At 36.9% G+C, this 18,284-nt stretch overlaps 1 protein-coding gene across 2 annotated transcripts in view; it reads left to right on the forward strand.

Moving 5' to 3' along the window:
- mlec (malectin) overlaps window positions 1-18,284 on the forward strand; it is a 37,868-nt gene that overhangs the window by 6,991 nt on the left and 12,593 nt on the right. For both annotated transcript variants that reach the window (XM_061985847.2, XM_061985846.2), the window contains exons 3-4: window positions 7,968-8,146; window positions 8,233-8,409. In XM_061985847.2, the coding sequence (XP_061841831.2) occupies window positions 7,968-8,146; window positions 8,233-8,409 (356 nt within the window). The remainder of the gene's footprint in view (window positions 1-7,967; window positions 8,147-8,232; window positions 8,410-18,284) is intronic.

Raw genomic sequence — 18,284 nt, forward strand, 5'->3', positions numbered from 1 at the left:
TTCCCGACTGGATTTGTTGCACAGGTGGCATCCTATGACAGTTCCACGCTGGAAATCACTGAGAGCGGCCCATTCTTTCACAAATGTTTGCAGTCTCCATGCCTAAGTGCTTGATTTGATACACCGGGCCAAGTGATTAGGACACCTGATTCTCATCATTTGAATGGGTGGCCAATAGAGATGCGCGGTTTGCGGGCACAACCGCGGATTATCCGCGGATCGGGCGGATGAAATTTTAAAAAATTAGATTTTATCCGCGGGTCGGGTCGGGCGGTTGAAATAAAAAAAAATTAGATTTTAAATAGATTCAGGCGGGTGGCAGTTAAACCAATTGGGAAATATATATACATAGTTAAATGTTGTTACCCACATACGAAAAACGAGCAGGCACCTGCAGCATATGCCACAACAGAAGAAAAAAAAAAAAGAGATGGACACTTTTACGGAGCGGAGAAGGCCCCCGACGCCTCGCCGGGGTCCGGGACCGAGGCCCCTTCCCCCGAGAGGGCCCCACCGGGAGCCGTAGCTGAGGCGATCCGCGAGAAGGGCCCGACGCACGTCCAGGGTCACCACCGCGCCCACCGCACCGACACCCCGCCTCGTCCGCCTTCGCCGCGGCCGGCGTCACGCGCAGCAGGTAAACAGCTTACCTGCCCGCCACCCCTGTTGCCGGGGGGCGCGTAACAGGGGTCACTCCGCGCGCAGTGCGCTCACGAAAGGGGTGGGGCTCACCCTGGTTGATATAGACAGCAGGACGGTGGCCATGGACGTCGGAACCCGCTAAGGAGTGTGTAACAACCCACCTGCCGAATCAACTAGCCCTGAAAATGGATGGCGCTGGAGCGTCGGGCCCATACCCGGCCGTCGCCGGCAGCGAGACGCGCTTGGAGGTGCGCTCAGCGCGGCTCCCATATGATTGTGCACTGGTGTGCGTCTGGGTCGTGACAGCGTGGCACGCGAATGTCTGTGCTGCATTGGATCAGTCTCCTTTCTTTAACAGGCAAAAGCTTTATAACCTCACTAATGCCTTGCATCGTCTATATTAGATATATAACAACGGGCGTGTGCGGTTCTGATCAAATGTTACATCGGGTGGATGGCGGATGGTTGTCGACTTTCTGATGCGGTTGCGGATGAAATAATTGCCTATCCGCGCATCTCTAGTGGCCAAATACTTTTGGCAATATAGTGTACATTTCCAGAAGACACATCTGCATGCTCTAGTTTCCGCAAATAACTATGAAATAATGAGGAGTCAGCAATACAGCGCAGCCCCCTCTCAAGCATGCTTGCAGAGAGGCAGGTGATGATAAGATCAGATTGTTTGCTCCATGGCTAGAACAAGCTGCAGTACAAACTATGTAGCAGTTTGCCATTTGACACAGCAGGGTTCCGTTTCAGTGAGTGCAGGGGAAAAGGTCAGAGCTTGCGCAAGTGCAATGTGGTGTTTCAGTAGATTCATACAGTAATGTTCCTTAGTTTAAAGGGGAACTGCGATTATTTGGGATTTTTGCCTATAATTCATCTTTCATATATAAAAAAAACAGGTCTTTTTTTTGCATGACATCATTGCGTCTATTCCGACCATAAAAGCCAATAAGTAACCATCCAAAAAGCGCCAAAAATACTCCATTTATAATTCATGACCTGAATATTAAACAAGTATTAGCGATATTGATATTATAAGCGCTAACGTTAAATAAGGACCTACATTTAGCGGCGCATTGTCACAGAGAAGTAACTTCCTTAGGCTGCTGTATTGACATCATCAGCTGCTTTCTCGCCTCAAAGCTCGTGAAAGTGTATTCTAGATTATAAATCATGCCTCTCACCTGGTTAGTAAAAGAATATGGACATAAACTGAGAAGTTTGTACTCTTTCACAACCAACTAAAGACCGGAAATGGCGGAAAAAATGACCCGAAAAGACGCTTTGTTCCACCCCCCTTTTTTCTTCGCAAGGATTGAGTCATTTTTCATGTAAACAGGAATATTAAGTTAAAGTTAAAGTACCAATGATTGTCACACACACACTAGGTGTGGCGAAATTATTCTCTGCATTTGACCCATCTCCCTTGTTCACCCCCCTGGGAGGTGAGGGGAGCAGGGAGCAGCAGTGGTGGCCACGCCCAGGAATCATTTTTGGTGATTTAACCCCTATGTACATCCTTTCAGGCAGCATCACGGTGAGAGCAGACATTGTACAGTAAGTGATGTTTAACTATGTTTGTTGGCTCTCCTGATGTCTGCAGTGAGTAGTAACCACAGATGTTGGTGAAGGAAGAAGCAAACGTTGTTATTAGGGGTGTAACGGTACACAAAAATGTCTGTTCGGTACGTACCTCGGTTTAGAGCAGTGGTTCTCAACCTTTTTTCAGTGATGTACCCCCTGTGAAAATGTTTTTAATTCATGTAACCCCTAATCAGAGAAAATTATTTTTGGTTGAAAAAAAGAGATAAAGAAGTAAAATACAGCACTAGGTCATCAGTTTCTGTTTTATTAAATTGTATAACAGTGCAAAAATATTGCTCATTTGTAGTGGTCTTTCTTGAACTATTTGGGAAAAAAAGATATAAAAATAACTAAAAACTTGTTGAAAAATAAACAAGTGATTCAATTATAAATAAAGATTTCTACACATAGAAGTAATCATCAACTTAAAGTGCCCTCTTTGGGGATTGTATTAGAGATCCATCTGGATTCATGAACTTAATTCTAAACATTTCTTCACAAAAAAATAAATCTTTAAGATCAATATTTATGGAACATGTCCACAAAAAAAATCTAGCTGTCAACACTGAATATTGCATTGTTGCATTGTTACATTGTAATGAATGGAATAGCCTACTTGATTTGATGTTCAGTTTATGAACTTACATTCATATTTTGTTGAAGTATTATTCAATAAATATATCTATAAAGGATTTTTGAATTGTTGCTATTTTTAGAATATTTAAAAAAAAATCTCACATACCCCTTGGCATACCTTCAAGTACTCCCAGGGGTACGCGTACCCCCATTTGAGAACCACTGGTTTAGAGGGTACGTACCGAAATCATTAATTTTCGGTACAGTAAGAAAACAACAAAATATACATTTTTGGGTTATTTATTTACCAAATTGGCAAAATTTTCCATCAAAAATATTTTTCTTAGTGTAATATTTGATGTGAAGTAATGGGAACCTTGGATAGGTCAATAATTCATAATAACATTGATTTTGATTCAATATTATGTTTTGAGCAATGACAGTTTGAAAGAAAAAAAAACAGCTTTGTTTTATTAGTCAACATTGCAACTTTTTCTAAATTACATTTAAGCTTTTTTATTTCATTTTTGTTTATTTGAATAGTATTTTTAGAATGTGCCGTGGGCCTTTAAAACATTAGCTGTGGGCCACAAATGGCCTCCGGGGCACACTTTTGACACCCCTGCTATAGATAATAAAAAATTAAATCTGATAAATCTCTGGATAAAAAGCAGAGCTTGACGACGCATGCGCGTTTATCATAACTCTCTCTCTCTCTCTCTGTCTCTGCCCCTCCCTCACCAATGCTGCTGTTTGTTTTGTTTTCAACCCCTTCTTAACCCTGAACGCACATTGAAAATACACGCAACCCTAACTCAAAATGCCGGACATTTGAGGCATTTAAGAAACTCCGCCCTGACAGCTCCGCAAAAGAGGACATGTCCGGTGAAAAGAGGACGTGTGGTCAGTCTATCCTAGCCCGTTAGCTGCTAGCATGCCGTGTGTTGTGCCTCGGTGTGCATTGTTTACACAACGTACTTAATATGTCCGTGTGGAAACTCGTTCGGTACACCTCCGAACCGAACCGGAAGCCCCGTACCGAAACGGTTCAATACAAATACACGTACCGTTACACCCCTATAAATCATGCCTCTCACCTGGTTAGTAAAATAATATGGACATAAACTGAGAAGTTGGAACTCTTTCACAACCAACTAAGGACCGGAAATGGCAGGGGAAAAAGACCCGAAAAGACGCTTTGTTCCACCCCCCTTTTTTTCTTCGCAAGGATTATGAGTCATTTTTCATGTAAACGAGAATATATGAACATCCTTTCAGGCAGCATCACGGTGAGAGCAGACATTGTACAGTAAGTGATGTTTAACTATGTTTGTCGGCTCTCCTGATGTCTGCAGTGAGTAGTAACCACAGATGTTGGTGAAGGAAGAAGCGAACGTTGTTATGCGTTTGTGGAAATGATGCGCCACCGTGTGCTTAAAATGAGCAAACTACGTAAGTTATAAATGTGCCTGTTATATTACATACTGTACATACTTACAGTGTGTATGTAAAACCTTGATGGAAGTGTCTGGATATGTTTAAGCACTTTACAAGCAGAATGCAGCAACTCCCATAGGCTCCATTGTAAGCAGAGTTTTGATTATATGTATTTGCTAGAGCAGTGTTTTTCAACCTTTTTTGAGTGAAGGCACATTTTTTGCGGTGAAAAAATGCGGAGGCACACCACCAGCAGAAATCATTAAAAAACTAAACTCAGTTGACAGTAAAAAGTCGTCGTCATAATTGTTGGGTATGACTTTAAAGCATAACCAACCATGCCTGACTATAGCTCTTGTCTCAAAGTAGGTGTACTATCACCAGAGGTGGGTAGTAACGCGCTACATTTACTCCGTTACATCTACTTGAGTAACTTTTGGGATACATTGTACTTCTAAGAGTAGTTTTAATGCAACATACTTTTACTTTTACTTGAGTATATTTATAGAGAAGAAACGCTACTTTTACTCCGCTACTTTTATCTACATTCAGCTCGCTACTCGCTACTAATTTTGATCGATCTGTTAATGCACGCTTTGTTTGTTTTGGTCTGTCAGACAGACCTTCATAGTGCCTGCGTTTCAACAAATACAGTCACTGGTGACGTTCACTTCGTTCCACCAATCAGATGCAGTCACTGGTGACGTTGGACCAATCAAACAGAGCCAGGTGGTCACATGACCTGACTTAAACAAGTTGAAAAACTTATTGGGGTGTTACCATTTAGTGGTCAATTGTACGGAATATGTACTGTACTGTGCAATCTACTAACAAAAGTTCCAATCAATCAATCAAAAGTGTGAAGGAAAAAATACCCTTTTTTATTTCAACCGTACATCCCGTCAAAAGCCTAAAGACTGACTGCACAGTTCCTGTCTTCACAATAAAAGTGCCGCTCCATCGCGCCTGCGCTTTCAAAATAAGAGTCTCCGAAAGCCAGCGCAAACAAGCTAGCAAGCTACGGAGTTTGCCGCCAATGTATTTCTTGTAAAGTGTATAAAAACGAATATGGAAGCTGGACAAATAAGATGCCAAAAACCAACCACTTTCATGTGGTATTAGACAGAAAGGAGGAACTTTTTTTCTCCTCCATTTGAAAACGTGGACGTTATCATCACTACTGTCTGATTACAATCAATGCAAGTCATCAGAATCAGGTAATACACCAACTTATATTCTTGTCTTCATGAAAGAAAGGAATCTATATGTGTTAAACATGCATGTATATTCATTAAAACACCTTTAACATGTAAACAAAAACGGCAAAATAAATAAATATAAATTATATACTGTATATATCAATGTATATATATATATATGTGTGTGTGTGTATATGTTACTCATCAGTTACTCAGTACTTGAGTAGTTTTTTCACAACATACTTTTTACTTTTACTCAAGTAAATATTTGGGTGACTACTCATTACTTTTACTTGAGTAATAAATCTCTAAAGTAACAGTACTCTTACTTGAGTACAATTTCTGGCTACTCTACCCACCTCTGACTATCACCACCTGTCACATCACTACCTGACTTATTTGGACTTTTTTGCTGTTTTCCTGTGTGTAGTGTTTTAGTTCTTGTCTTGCGCTCCTATTTTGGTGGCATTTTCTCTTTTTTTGGTATTTTCCTGTAGCAGTTTCATGTCTTCCTTTTGAGCGATATTCCCCACATCTACTTTGTTTTAGCAGTCAAGAATATTTCAGTTGTTTTTATCCTTCTTTGTGGGGACATTGTTGATTGTCATGTCATCATACCTGCCAACTACTCCGGTTTTCCCGTAATTAGTACGGTTTTCATCAACCTATTCCGGGTTACGGTTGCAGTGATAAAAAATACGGTTTTTCATTAATTAAAAAATAATATTTTTAAAAATGCGCGAGGCTATTTATAGCACCGCTGCCAAGCACGAGGCACCTGTTGCCATTGTTTCCAAACGAGCGAACGATCATGGAATCAGCCGGAGAAACATCGCAAACGAGTCTTAAACCGAAAAGAAAACTGCAGTCATTCCGTGAAGAATATTCAAAAGCCTATCCGGGAATAATTATCCGTTCCAAAAAGGGTGAAAACTACGCGAATTGCACCTTGTGCAGACAAGATTTTTCGATCGGACACGGAGGAATTAGCGATGTAAAAGACCACGTTGGGACAAAAAAACACAAGTCTAATGCCGTTGCTAGCGATACAAGTGGAAAACTTTCAACGTTTTTCTGATTTTAGCCACAAAAAAGTAATGACACCAATGTTATCTATTGGAATTGTTTAGTACTGTTATACTGTTAAAAGTGTTTATACTATTTATGCTTTCAAGTCCAAGTTGAAGAAATCTTGTTAAATGTTGACAGCATAACTACCAAAATACAGAAGTATGTCCTTAATATTTTTGCAGTGCTATTTCTGTTGAAAAGTTAAAATGATTACATTAGAGATGTGATGTGCCACTTTTCAAGTGTCTGATGGCTTAAATTAATTTGCATTAATTTTTCATATTTTGAATTCTTTTGAAAGGCTTACAAAAAAACTACATTTGAATTGTAATTCCATGCTATTGACAGGACTATTAATTTTAATGAAGTTAGCTTACCATGTTTACAGTATGATAATTGTGATAGAAATGTGAATTTTAGGCACAGAATATTTTATACAATTGAACAAGGCAGTAGATTATACAAGCTTGGACAGAAAGTTAATAATGACACCAATTTTTTTTTTAATGGAATTGTTTAGTACTGTTTTACCATTTGTTTACTGTAAAAAGTGTTTATACTGTTTATACTTTCAATTAACAAATTGAAGTCTTGTGAAAGGTTGACAGGATAACTGGCATTAACTGTCAAAATAATTTCAAACTATTGAAGTTAGCTTACAGAATAAACATGTCAATCAACCCATATGATTTTTGCTGTAATATTTTTGTTTTGAAAAGTCACTGTGACTGATAGAAAAGTGATGGTTTTAGCAACATTTTAACCTGTCTGAATGCTAATAATCATTTTGCGTCGGGGGGGCGAAGCCTGAACCCCCCACCAGGACTTTGTCCTGGACCTACCGGGGCCTGCGGCCCCTGGACCCTGGCTACTAGGTTTTTCTGATTTCAAAAGTTGGCAGGTATGTGTCATGTTCAGATGTACTTTATGGATGCCGTCATTGCTCCAGAGTAAGTCTTTGCTGTCGTCCAGCATTCTGTTTTTGTTTACTTTTGTAGCCATCGGTTTTCTGCATAGCCTTCGCTAAGCTTCAATGCCTTTTCTTAGGGGCACTCACCTTTTTGTTTATTTTTTGGTTTAAGCATTAGAAACCTTTTTACCTGCACACTGCCTCCCGCTGTTTCCCACATCAAGAAAGCAATTAGCTACCTGCTGCCACCGACTGATATGGAAGAGTATTACACGGTTACTCTGCCGAGCTCTAGACAGCACCGACACTCAACAACAACACATCATTTGCAGACTATAATTACTGCTTTGCAAAACATATTTTGAACACAAATAGGTGAAATTAGACTGTATCTCACGGCACAGTGGTTGAAAAACACTGTGCTAGAGTGCATAAAAAAAGAAAAACATGTTCTTGTCTTATATAAGAATTGTAAATGATAGGCAAAATTTAAATAAAAGTGCAATTCCCCTTTTTAAATATGATTTAATTATTCTTTGTAGCATCGGATTATGGGATGCGCCTGCCGATCCTCCGCTCGAGCCCTGAGGATCAAGTTCTCTACCAGACGGAGCGCTACAATGAAGACACTTTTGGATATGACATCCCGATTCGTGACGAAGGCGACTATATACTAGTAATGAAGTATGCAGAGGTTTACTTTGCCCAGTCACAGCAAAAGGTATGGCGACAACATTGAACTGTGCTGAAGTGAAACAAGCACAATGTCATTTTTGCTGTTTATTAACAGACATTGTTGTATTGCAGGTGTTTGACGTTCGACTAAATGGCCACGTGGTTGTGAAGGACCTTGATATCTTTGAGCGAGTGGGTCACAGTACCGCACATGATGAAATAGTGCCCTTCTCCATTAGACGGGGCAAGCTGAGTGTACAAGGAGAGGTGTCAACTTTCAACGGCAAGCTCACAGCTGAGTTTGTAAAGGTAAGTTCTAGGGCTGGGATTTATATAGTCTACTCTGATTCCTTGCCCATTGTTGACAATCAGTCAAATCCATGGTGGCGTTTTTTTATTCTAAGAGCACAGCTAATAGGGATTGGATCCCCTCAAATGGGTTGTGACGACATGTAGTAATGATTATGGTTTAACTTTATTTTAATTTTATTACAGTTACAATGTGATAGATCACATATTTCCAGTTTCTAATGACAACAAAGTAGTGGAAAGAAGCAGATCTTATTTAATCCTACCCCTTTTCCATTCCATAACAATTACTAACACATTAAATTCACTTCCTGTTCTAAAATTGTACACACTTTAACTACAAAAATAATAAAGTTGTCAAAAAATATTTAAGTACCGTATTTTCCGCACCATAAGGCGCCCTGGGTTATAAGCCGCGCCTTCAATGAACGGCATATTTCAAAACTTTGTCCACCTATAAGCCGCCCCGTGTTGTAAGCCGCATCTAACTGCGCTAAAGGAATGTCAAAAAAACAGTCAGATAGGTCAGTCAAACTTTAATAATATATTAAAAACCAGCGTTCTAACAACTCTGTTCACTCCCAAAATGTACGCAAATGTGCAATCACAAACATACGTATATCAACATGGACAGAGCTGCGTGAAAAAAGCCACCCGGCCTCTTAGCGTAAACTTAAACTTACCTTAACCACTCGCTCATCTTTTCTTCATCCATCCCTTCGAGTTAGCTTTTATGATGACGCCGGCTGGAAAGGTCTCTTTTGGCAAGGTCTTCCTTTTGAATATCACCATGGGTGGAAGTTTCTGGCCATTAGCATGGCAAGCTAGAACCACAGTGAAGGATGACTTCTCATTCCCTGTGGTGCGAATATTCACCGTACGTGCTCCCGTTGTATCCACAGTGCGGTTCTCAGGAATATCAGTTGCTGTGAAATAGTAATCCGTGTGCGGATGGAGAGATTGCGTCTTTTCATGAACCGGATCCTTGTCGCTTAGTAGGAGCCATTTTGTGGTCTTTACAGATGTAAACACACAAAGGAAATTAAACGTACGGTGATATCCGCGCGCTTTTTCTTCTTCTACGCGGGCGGGTGGTTGCTTACAGTAGAAGAAGAAGCGCTTCCTGTTCTATGGGGGCGGGTGCTTACCTTGGCGGTTGCTTGCGTAGAAGAAGAAGCGCTTCCTGTTCTACCGGGAAAAAAGATGGCGGCTGTTTACCGAAGTTGCGAGACCAAAACTTTATGAAAATGAATCTTAATATTTATCCATATATAAAGCGCACCGGGTTATAAGGCGCACTGTCAGCTTTTGAGAAAATTTGTGGTTTTTAGGTGCGCCTTATAGTGCGGAAAATACGGTAAGTTGTAATTCACATAATGAGATAAATAAGATTATGTCATGTTCAAGATGATTATCAGGATTATTCTTCTTTGATTTTGAACAGTTTCTTCATCTGGATCATATTGGTACATTATTTGATTTATTTGCTTAATCCAGTCCATAATTTAATTCCATATACTGATATACTAGAGGTTTTAAGTGTTTTACGTGGCTACAAATGTTTGAAATTATTGTTTTCTCTAAGGTTATATTTCTTCTTTTGTTGAGAATAATTGTTTTACATTCTTAGGTAGCAGGTGATTGTTTGATTTTATTACATGACTAGCAAATTCACTATATCGTTGAATTTCGATATTTTTGATTCAATATATAGTTTGAGTGTTGTTTTTGATTGATTGAGAAGTTTATTGACATCTTAAAGAATCGAGTCCATGTAATGCTTTAAAAAGGCAAATGGATGTCACAAAAAGCCGAAAGGCTTGTTTCCATTGTGGTCCATTAAATATTCACCACATTTGATACATTCAATAATAAAAGATATATAACCTGTAACATGTATATAAAAAATTACGTTAAAAAAATTGATAAATGATGTACATATACACAGTATACATGTCAGGTGATTTGAAAAACAACATATACAAAAAATGGGGGCTTGGGGGTATATACACTATGTACATGACATGACTATGCACATGTTGACTCCGAGAGTGTGCAAAACAGAATGAGAAAATATTTATACACTATAACCACATATAAATATATATACACTATAACCACATATATATATAAATATATATATATATATATATATATATATATATATATATATATATATATATATATATATACTATAACCACATATAAATATATATAAACCACATATAAATATATATATATACACACTATAACCACATATAAATATGTATACACTATAACCACATATAAATATATATATACACTATAAACCACATATAAATATATATATATATATACCGTATTTTCCGCACCATAAGGCGCCCTGGGTTAAAAGCCGCGCCTTCAATGAACGGCATATTTCAAAACTTTGTCCACCTATAAGCCGCCCGGTGTTGTAAGCCGCATCTAACTGCGCTAAAGGAATGTCAAAAAAACAGTCAGATAGGTCAGTCAAACTTTAATAATATATTAAAAACCAGCGTTCTAACAACTCTGTTCACTCCCAAAATGTACGCAAATGTGCAATCACAAACATACGTATATCAACATGGACAGAGCTGCGTGAAAAAAGCCACCCGGCCTCTTCGCGTAAACTTAAACTTACCTTAACCACTCGCTCATCTTTTCTTCATCCATCCCTTCGAGTTAGCTTTTATGATGACGCCGGCTGGAAAGGTCTCTTTTGGCAAGGTCTTCCTTTTGAATATCACCATGGGTGGAAGTTTCTGGCCATTAGCATGGCAAGCTAGAACCACAGTGAAGGATGACTTCTCATTCCCTGTGGTGCGAATATTCACCGTACGTGCTCCCGTTGTATCCACAGTGCGTTTCACAGGAATATCAGTTGCTGTGAAATAGTAATCCGTGTGTGGATGGAGAGATTGCGTCTTTTCATGAACCGGATCCCTGACGCTTAGTAGGAGCCATTTTGTGGTCTTTACAGATGTAAACACACAAAGGAAATGAAACGTACGGTGATATCCGCGCGCTTTTTCTTCTTCTACGCGGGCGGGTGGTTGCTTACAGTAGAAGAAGAAGCGCTTCCTGTTCTATGGGGGCGGGTGCTTACATTGGTGGTTGCTTGCGTAGAAGAAGAAGCGCTTCCTGTTCTACCGGGAAAAAAGATGGCGGCTGTTTACCGAAGTTGCGAGATCGAAACTTTATGAAAATGAATCGTAATATTAATCCATATATAAAGCGCACCGGGTTATAAGGCGCACTGTCAGCTTTTGAGAAAATTTGTGGTTTTTAGGTGCGCCTTATAGTGCGGAAAATACGGTAAGTTGTAATTCACATAATGAGATAAATAAGATTATGTCATGTTCAAGATGATTATCAGGATTCTTCCTCTTTGATTTTGAACAGTTTCTTCATCTGGATCATATTGGTACATAATTTGATTTATTTGCTTAATCCAGTCCATAATTGAATTCCATATACTGATATACTAGAGGTTTTAAGTGTTTTACGTGGCTACAAATGTTTCAAATTATTGTTTTCTCTAAGGTTATATTTTTCCTTTTGTTGATAATAATTGTTTTACATTCTTAGGTAGCAGGTGATTGTTTAATTTTATTACATGACTAGCAAATTCACTATATCGTTGAATTTTGATTCAATAAATAGTTAGAGTGTTGTTTTTGATTGATTGAGAAGTTTATTGACATCTTAAAGAATCGAGTCCATGTAATGCTTTAAAAAGGCAAATGGATGTCACAAAAAGCCAAAAGGCTTGTTTCCATTGAGGTCCATTAAATATTCATCACATTTGATACATTCAATAATAAAAGATATATAACCTGTAACATGTATACAAAAAATTACGTTAAAAGAATTGATAAATGATGTACATATACACAGTATACATGTCAGGTGATTTGAAAAACAACATACAAAAAATGGGGGTTTGGGGGTATATACACTATGTACAACATGACTATGCACATGTTGACTCCGAGAGTGTGCAAAACAGAATGAGAAAATATTTATACACTATAACCACATATAAATATATATACACTATAACCACATATAAATAAATATATATATATATATATATACTATAACCACATATAAATATATATAAACCACATATAAATATATATATATATACACTATAACCACATATAAATATGTATACACTATAACCACATATAAATATATATATACACTATAAACCACATATAAATATATATATACACTATAACCACATATAAATATATATATACACTATAACCAAATATAAATATATATACACTATAACCACATATAGATATATATACACTATAACAACATATACAGTAAATATGTATATAGACTATAACCACATATATATATATATATATATATATATATATATATATATATATATATATATATATATATATATACACACTATAACCACATATAAATATATATACACTATAACAACATATACAGTAAATACGTATATACACTATAACCACATATAAATATATATAACCACATATAAATATATATACACTATAACCACATATAAATATATATAACCGCATATAAATATATATAGACTAGGGCTGCAACAACTAATCGATTATAAAAATAGTTGGCGATTATAGTTGGATCTATGCTATGCGGATGCGCATAGGTAACTTTTATTTATTTTTTATTTATATATATATATAGTATATATTTTTTTATAAACCTTTATTTATAAACTGCAACATTTACAAACAGCTGAGAAACAATGATCAAAATAAGTATGGTGCCAGTATGCTGTTTTTTTCCCCAATAAAATACTGGAAAGGATAGAAATGTGGTTTGTCTCTTTTATCCGATGATTAATCGAAGTAATAATCGACAGATTAATCGATTATCAAATTAGTTAGTTGCAGCCCTAATATAGACTATAATCACATATAAATATACATACATTATAACCACATATAAATATACGTATATACATACTATAACCACATATAAATATATATACACTATAACCACATATAAATATATATAAACTATAACCACATATAAATATATATAACCACATATAAATATATATATATACTATAACCACATATAAATATATATATACACTATAACCACATATAAATATATATAACCACATATAAATATATATACACTATAACCACATATAAATATATATAACCACATATAAATATATATACACTATAACCACATATAAATATATATAACCACATATAAATATATATATATATATATACTATAACCACATATAAATATATATAACCACATATAAATATATATATATATATATACTATAACCACATATAAATATATATATATACACTATAACCACATATAAATACGTATATATAACCACATATAAATATATAAACACTATAACCACATATAAATATATATAACCACATATAAATATATATAACCACATATATATATAAATAACCACATATAAATATATATACACTATAACCACATATAAATATATATAACCACATATAAATATATATAACCACATATATATATAAATAACCACATATAAATTTATATACACTATAACCACATATAAAAACCTGTTTAATGAATTGGAAAGTTGCTGGGGATCAATTTTGGTTCAGATCAGGTGGAGGTTGAGCTGAGCCATGATTTTATGACAGTTTTAAATGTTTGTATCCACTCATGCTAACTAATCTTTTTTGTAACACAATTAGTCAATGTAGTCTACTTTTGTAGCTATTTCCTCATATTTAGACACAATAACTCAGATATGGTAGCACTCTCTAGCAGAGAACATGGAGTGATTTTTTTTGGAGGGGTCAATTCGTGTTTTGCTTTATTAATTATTGATGTATTTCTTGTCACATTATGTTGTATACATTGCTTGTTTATAAATTAGTTTACATCTTTAAGAGTCTATAGAGAGGATAACCTAACATTAGTCTTTTGTTGTGTCCAGGCGTACACGCAAAGGGATGGCAGATCGTTCCATATGTCGGTAGTGTCGATATTGGGTAGTATCAGTATGTGATCAATGATAGCATGATTAGCTCGATATTTTCACCAAAAACGTTTTTGTCAATTTAGTTATTGTTTACAATTTCAGAGAATACATTCCTGCACACAGGAAGACTTTCAGGACAAAAACCAAATTATTTAAATTGGTAGTACATGATATTTTTCCTTGTACTGTTGACTTGATTTTGTTTAACCAATTGTAAGTATTAAAAGAGAATAATCTAATCGTGAATATTTCAAAGTAAAAAGTATTGGCATCAGTATAGGGACTGTTTTTTTAATTAGTAATTTAAAGATTAGTAAGTAAAGTAAAGATTAGGAACGATTAGTCGACTATTTGTGGCAGCTCTGGTCTTAATTGAAGTGGTTTAATAGGTAATTAGTGTGATCAGTATCGTTATCGGCTTACGTTATTCATGGATGATCGGATTGGGCAGCGTAAAACCCTGAACGGAACATCCCTAATGTCATGTCCTCTTGCCGTCTTATCGTGCCTAGCTCCCATATCTTTCAGCCTCGCAAACACTGTCTCCAATATTATTGAATATCGTTATTACCTGATTGTCGACTCTCTTTCTGTCTATGCTGGGTTTTTAAAGTTTGGATGTTAGCTAGGGATGTCCCGATTCAGGTTTTTGCACTTCCAATCCGATACCGATATTGTTTTTGCATTTCCGATCCGATACTGACCGATACCGATACTGACCGATACTGGCCTATCCGAGCATGTATTAAAGTTTAAAGTTATTTAGCCTACTTAGTTGTCAGAATCATGTTGAAAAGGGTTTTAGTACTCTTGATAACAACTAGCCAGCTGAATTAGGGGAGTTTGAATAATACACAATGGTTGGTAACAAGAAACTGACCTGTTTATTCAAGGATAAACACAAAATAGACAAAATTATACATGACAAACAGAAATGGCATCCTTGAACTAGGGCTGGGCGATATGGCCTTTTTTTAATATTGCGATATTTTAAGGCCATATAGCGATACACGATATATATCTCGATATTTTGCCTTAGCCTTGAATGAACACTTGATGCATATAATCACAGCAGTATGATGATTCTATGTGTTTTGATTGATTGATTGAGACTTTTATTAGTAGGTTGCACAGTGAAGTACATATTCCGTACAATTGACCACTAAATGGTAACACCCCAATAAGTTTTTACACTTGTTTAAGTCGGGGTTGATTCAAATTGATTCATGATACAGATATATACTATCAGATATATACTATCATCATAATACAGTCATCACACAAGATAATCACATTGAATTATTTACATTATTTATAATCCAGGGTGTGGAGGGGGGCGCCGGATGTAAGTGTCAAAAAGAGTTTGATATGAGAATAAATCTAAAGTTAAAATATAGGGTAGAAATGCACCCATTTGCAGGAAATGTAGTCTTGATTTTCAAAATTTTCTTTCAAGGCTTGCATGTCTACATTAAAACATTGTTCTTCATACTGCATTAATATATGCTACTTTTAAACTTTCATGCAGAGAAGGAAATCACAACTAAAAAAAAATCACAAATTTTTTTCTTACGGTGTTGATTTTTGCCTCTGCATTTTGATGGTGTGGACGTGTGGCACCGAATGGAGATAAGCGTCTCGACAGACGTCACAATATTTGAACAATGATGACGAAAACTGTTGTCTCTGTCGTGTCCGTGTGTCGAAAATTGTTATGCGCTTATTTTTTTTTTATTTGAATTTGTGCATGGCAAAGATTTGCCGTGCGCAGAGGACGCTTGAGCAGGCGAGCACCTTAGCGGCTGCGCTAGCATCACAGCTAACGTTAGCCATGCCGCTACCTCGCTCTCTGCTGGGAGAGGGCGTATACGTATGTGACGTATGACGTGACAGTATGTGACGTATGACGTGACAGTATGTGACGTGTGTAAGAAGGTGCGCTCGCTGTCTGTGAGAGGGAGACACAGGAAAGAGTGAGAAGAGCCTGTCGTGTAATGCCAGCAGCTAAAAGCAACTGCTTGTGAATTGTGGATGTGTTGAAGGTGTGCTGGAAAATGCGGAACGGAAATTACAGAGCAGCAGAAAAGTGGAATGTATTATTTAAATCGGTGCGTTGGAAAACACGGACCGGAGTTTTTTTTTAAACTGGATCTGGATCGGCATTTTCCCATGCCTTGCCGATACGCAATTTTTGGCAAATATCGGCAGCCGATGCGATCCAAATATCGGATCGGGACATATTAATGTTAGCGATGGTTATCTTGTCTTGTGAGCAGTCTGCAGTTGCAAATCATCTTTTTCAGGAGTTACTTTTCCCTGCCAGATGATGTTCAAGAGTGTGGTGTCAGCACACAGATTCGGAGTTATGGTCAAGAGTTGTCGTCGTGAAAAGTGACAAAATAGTCAGAAAATGTAGAATCCTTGTTAAGTTCTTTTCAGTCTCTCCTTTTTCGCAGGAAGTCCCTTAAAACAATTGTAAAGAAAAAAACGGGGAAACACCTTGTGTGATGTCCTGCACAATGGATAAACAGTTTATTAACAATGTTCAAACAGATTAGGGAAATAAAATGTGAGGAGAGCATTATTTATGGTGTTTGCATTGACAATTAGCCTTTCAAATACATATCGTGGCAATCTTGAGCCAACAAGAGATTCTAAGTTAATTATTATTTGCAAAAAAAAATAAAGTTTATGAGTTTGAACATCAAATATGTTGTCTCTGTAGTACATTCAATTGAATATGGGTTGCAAATCATTGTATTCCGTTTATATTTACATCTAACACAATTTCCCAACTCATATGGAAACGGGGTTTGTACAAAGCACTAGAAAGACTCCAAAATAATCCACAAAATCAGAATAGGATATGTCATTTAATGAATGTAATCGCTATGCCTGGGTCGATAATACATTTTGCTGGAAGATATATTGTTCAACAAATTATTGCTGATAAACATTATGATTATCAGCATTAGTTTGAGACCAAATTAAGCACTAGTGTAATCATAATATATAATAATAAATATTCAAGCATTTCTTTCAAATGTAAGATAATATAATAATAATCTGTTTTTTTACCATTTTAATTAGAAGGTGAATAACTTAACTACTGGTATCTTATATACCGTATTTTCCGCACCATAAGCCGCCCTGGGTTATAAGCCGCGCCTTCAATGAACGGCATATTTCAAAACTTTGTCCACCTATAAGCCGCCCCGTGTTATAAGCCGCATCTAACTGCGCTAAAGGAATGTCAAAAAAACAGTCAGATAGGTCAGTCAAACTTTAATAATATATTAAAAACCAGCGTGATGTGGGCGCGCATGGAGTCGTATATCAACATGGACGGAGCTGCGTGAAAAAAGCCACCCGGCCTCTTCGCGTAAACTTACCTTAACCACTCGCTCATCTTTTCTTCATCCATCCATCCATCCCTTCGAGTTAGCTTTTATGATGACGCCGGCTGGAAAGGTCTCTTTTGGCAAGGTCTTCCTTTTGAATATCACCATGGGTGGAAGTTTCTGGCCATTAGCATGGCAAGCTAGAACCACAGTGAAGGATGACTTCTCATTCCCTGTGGTGCGAATATTCACCGTACGTGCTCCCGTTGTATCCACAGTGCGGTTCACAGGAATATCAAAAGTCAGTGGAACCTCGTCCATGTTGATAATGTTCTCTGGCCGGATCTTTTTTTCAGCTATCTTGTTTTTACAATATGCACGGAAAGTAGCCAGCTTTTCTTGAAAGTCTTTAGGCAGTTGCTGTGAAATAGTAGTCCGTGTGCGGATGGAGAGATTGCGTCTTTTCATGAACCGGAAACCTGTCGCTTAGTAGGAGCCATTTTGTGGTC

This window comes from Nerophis lumbriciformis, linkage group LG12 (genome assembly GCF_033978685.3).
Source record: "Nerophis lumbriciformis linkage group LG12, RoL_Nlum_v2.1, whole genome shotgun sequence".
In the NCBI taxonomy this organism is placed as follows: Eukaryota; Metazoa; Chordata; class Actinopteri; order Syngnathiformes; family Syngnathidae; genus Nerophis; species Nerophis lumbriciformis.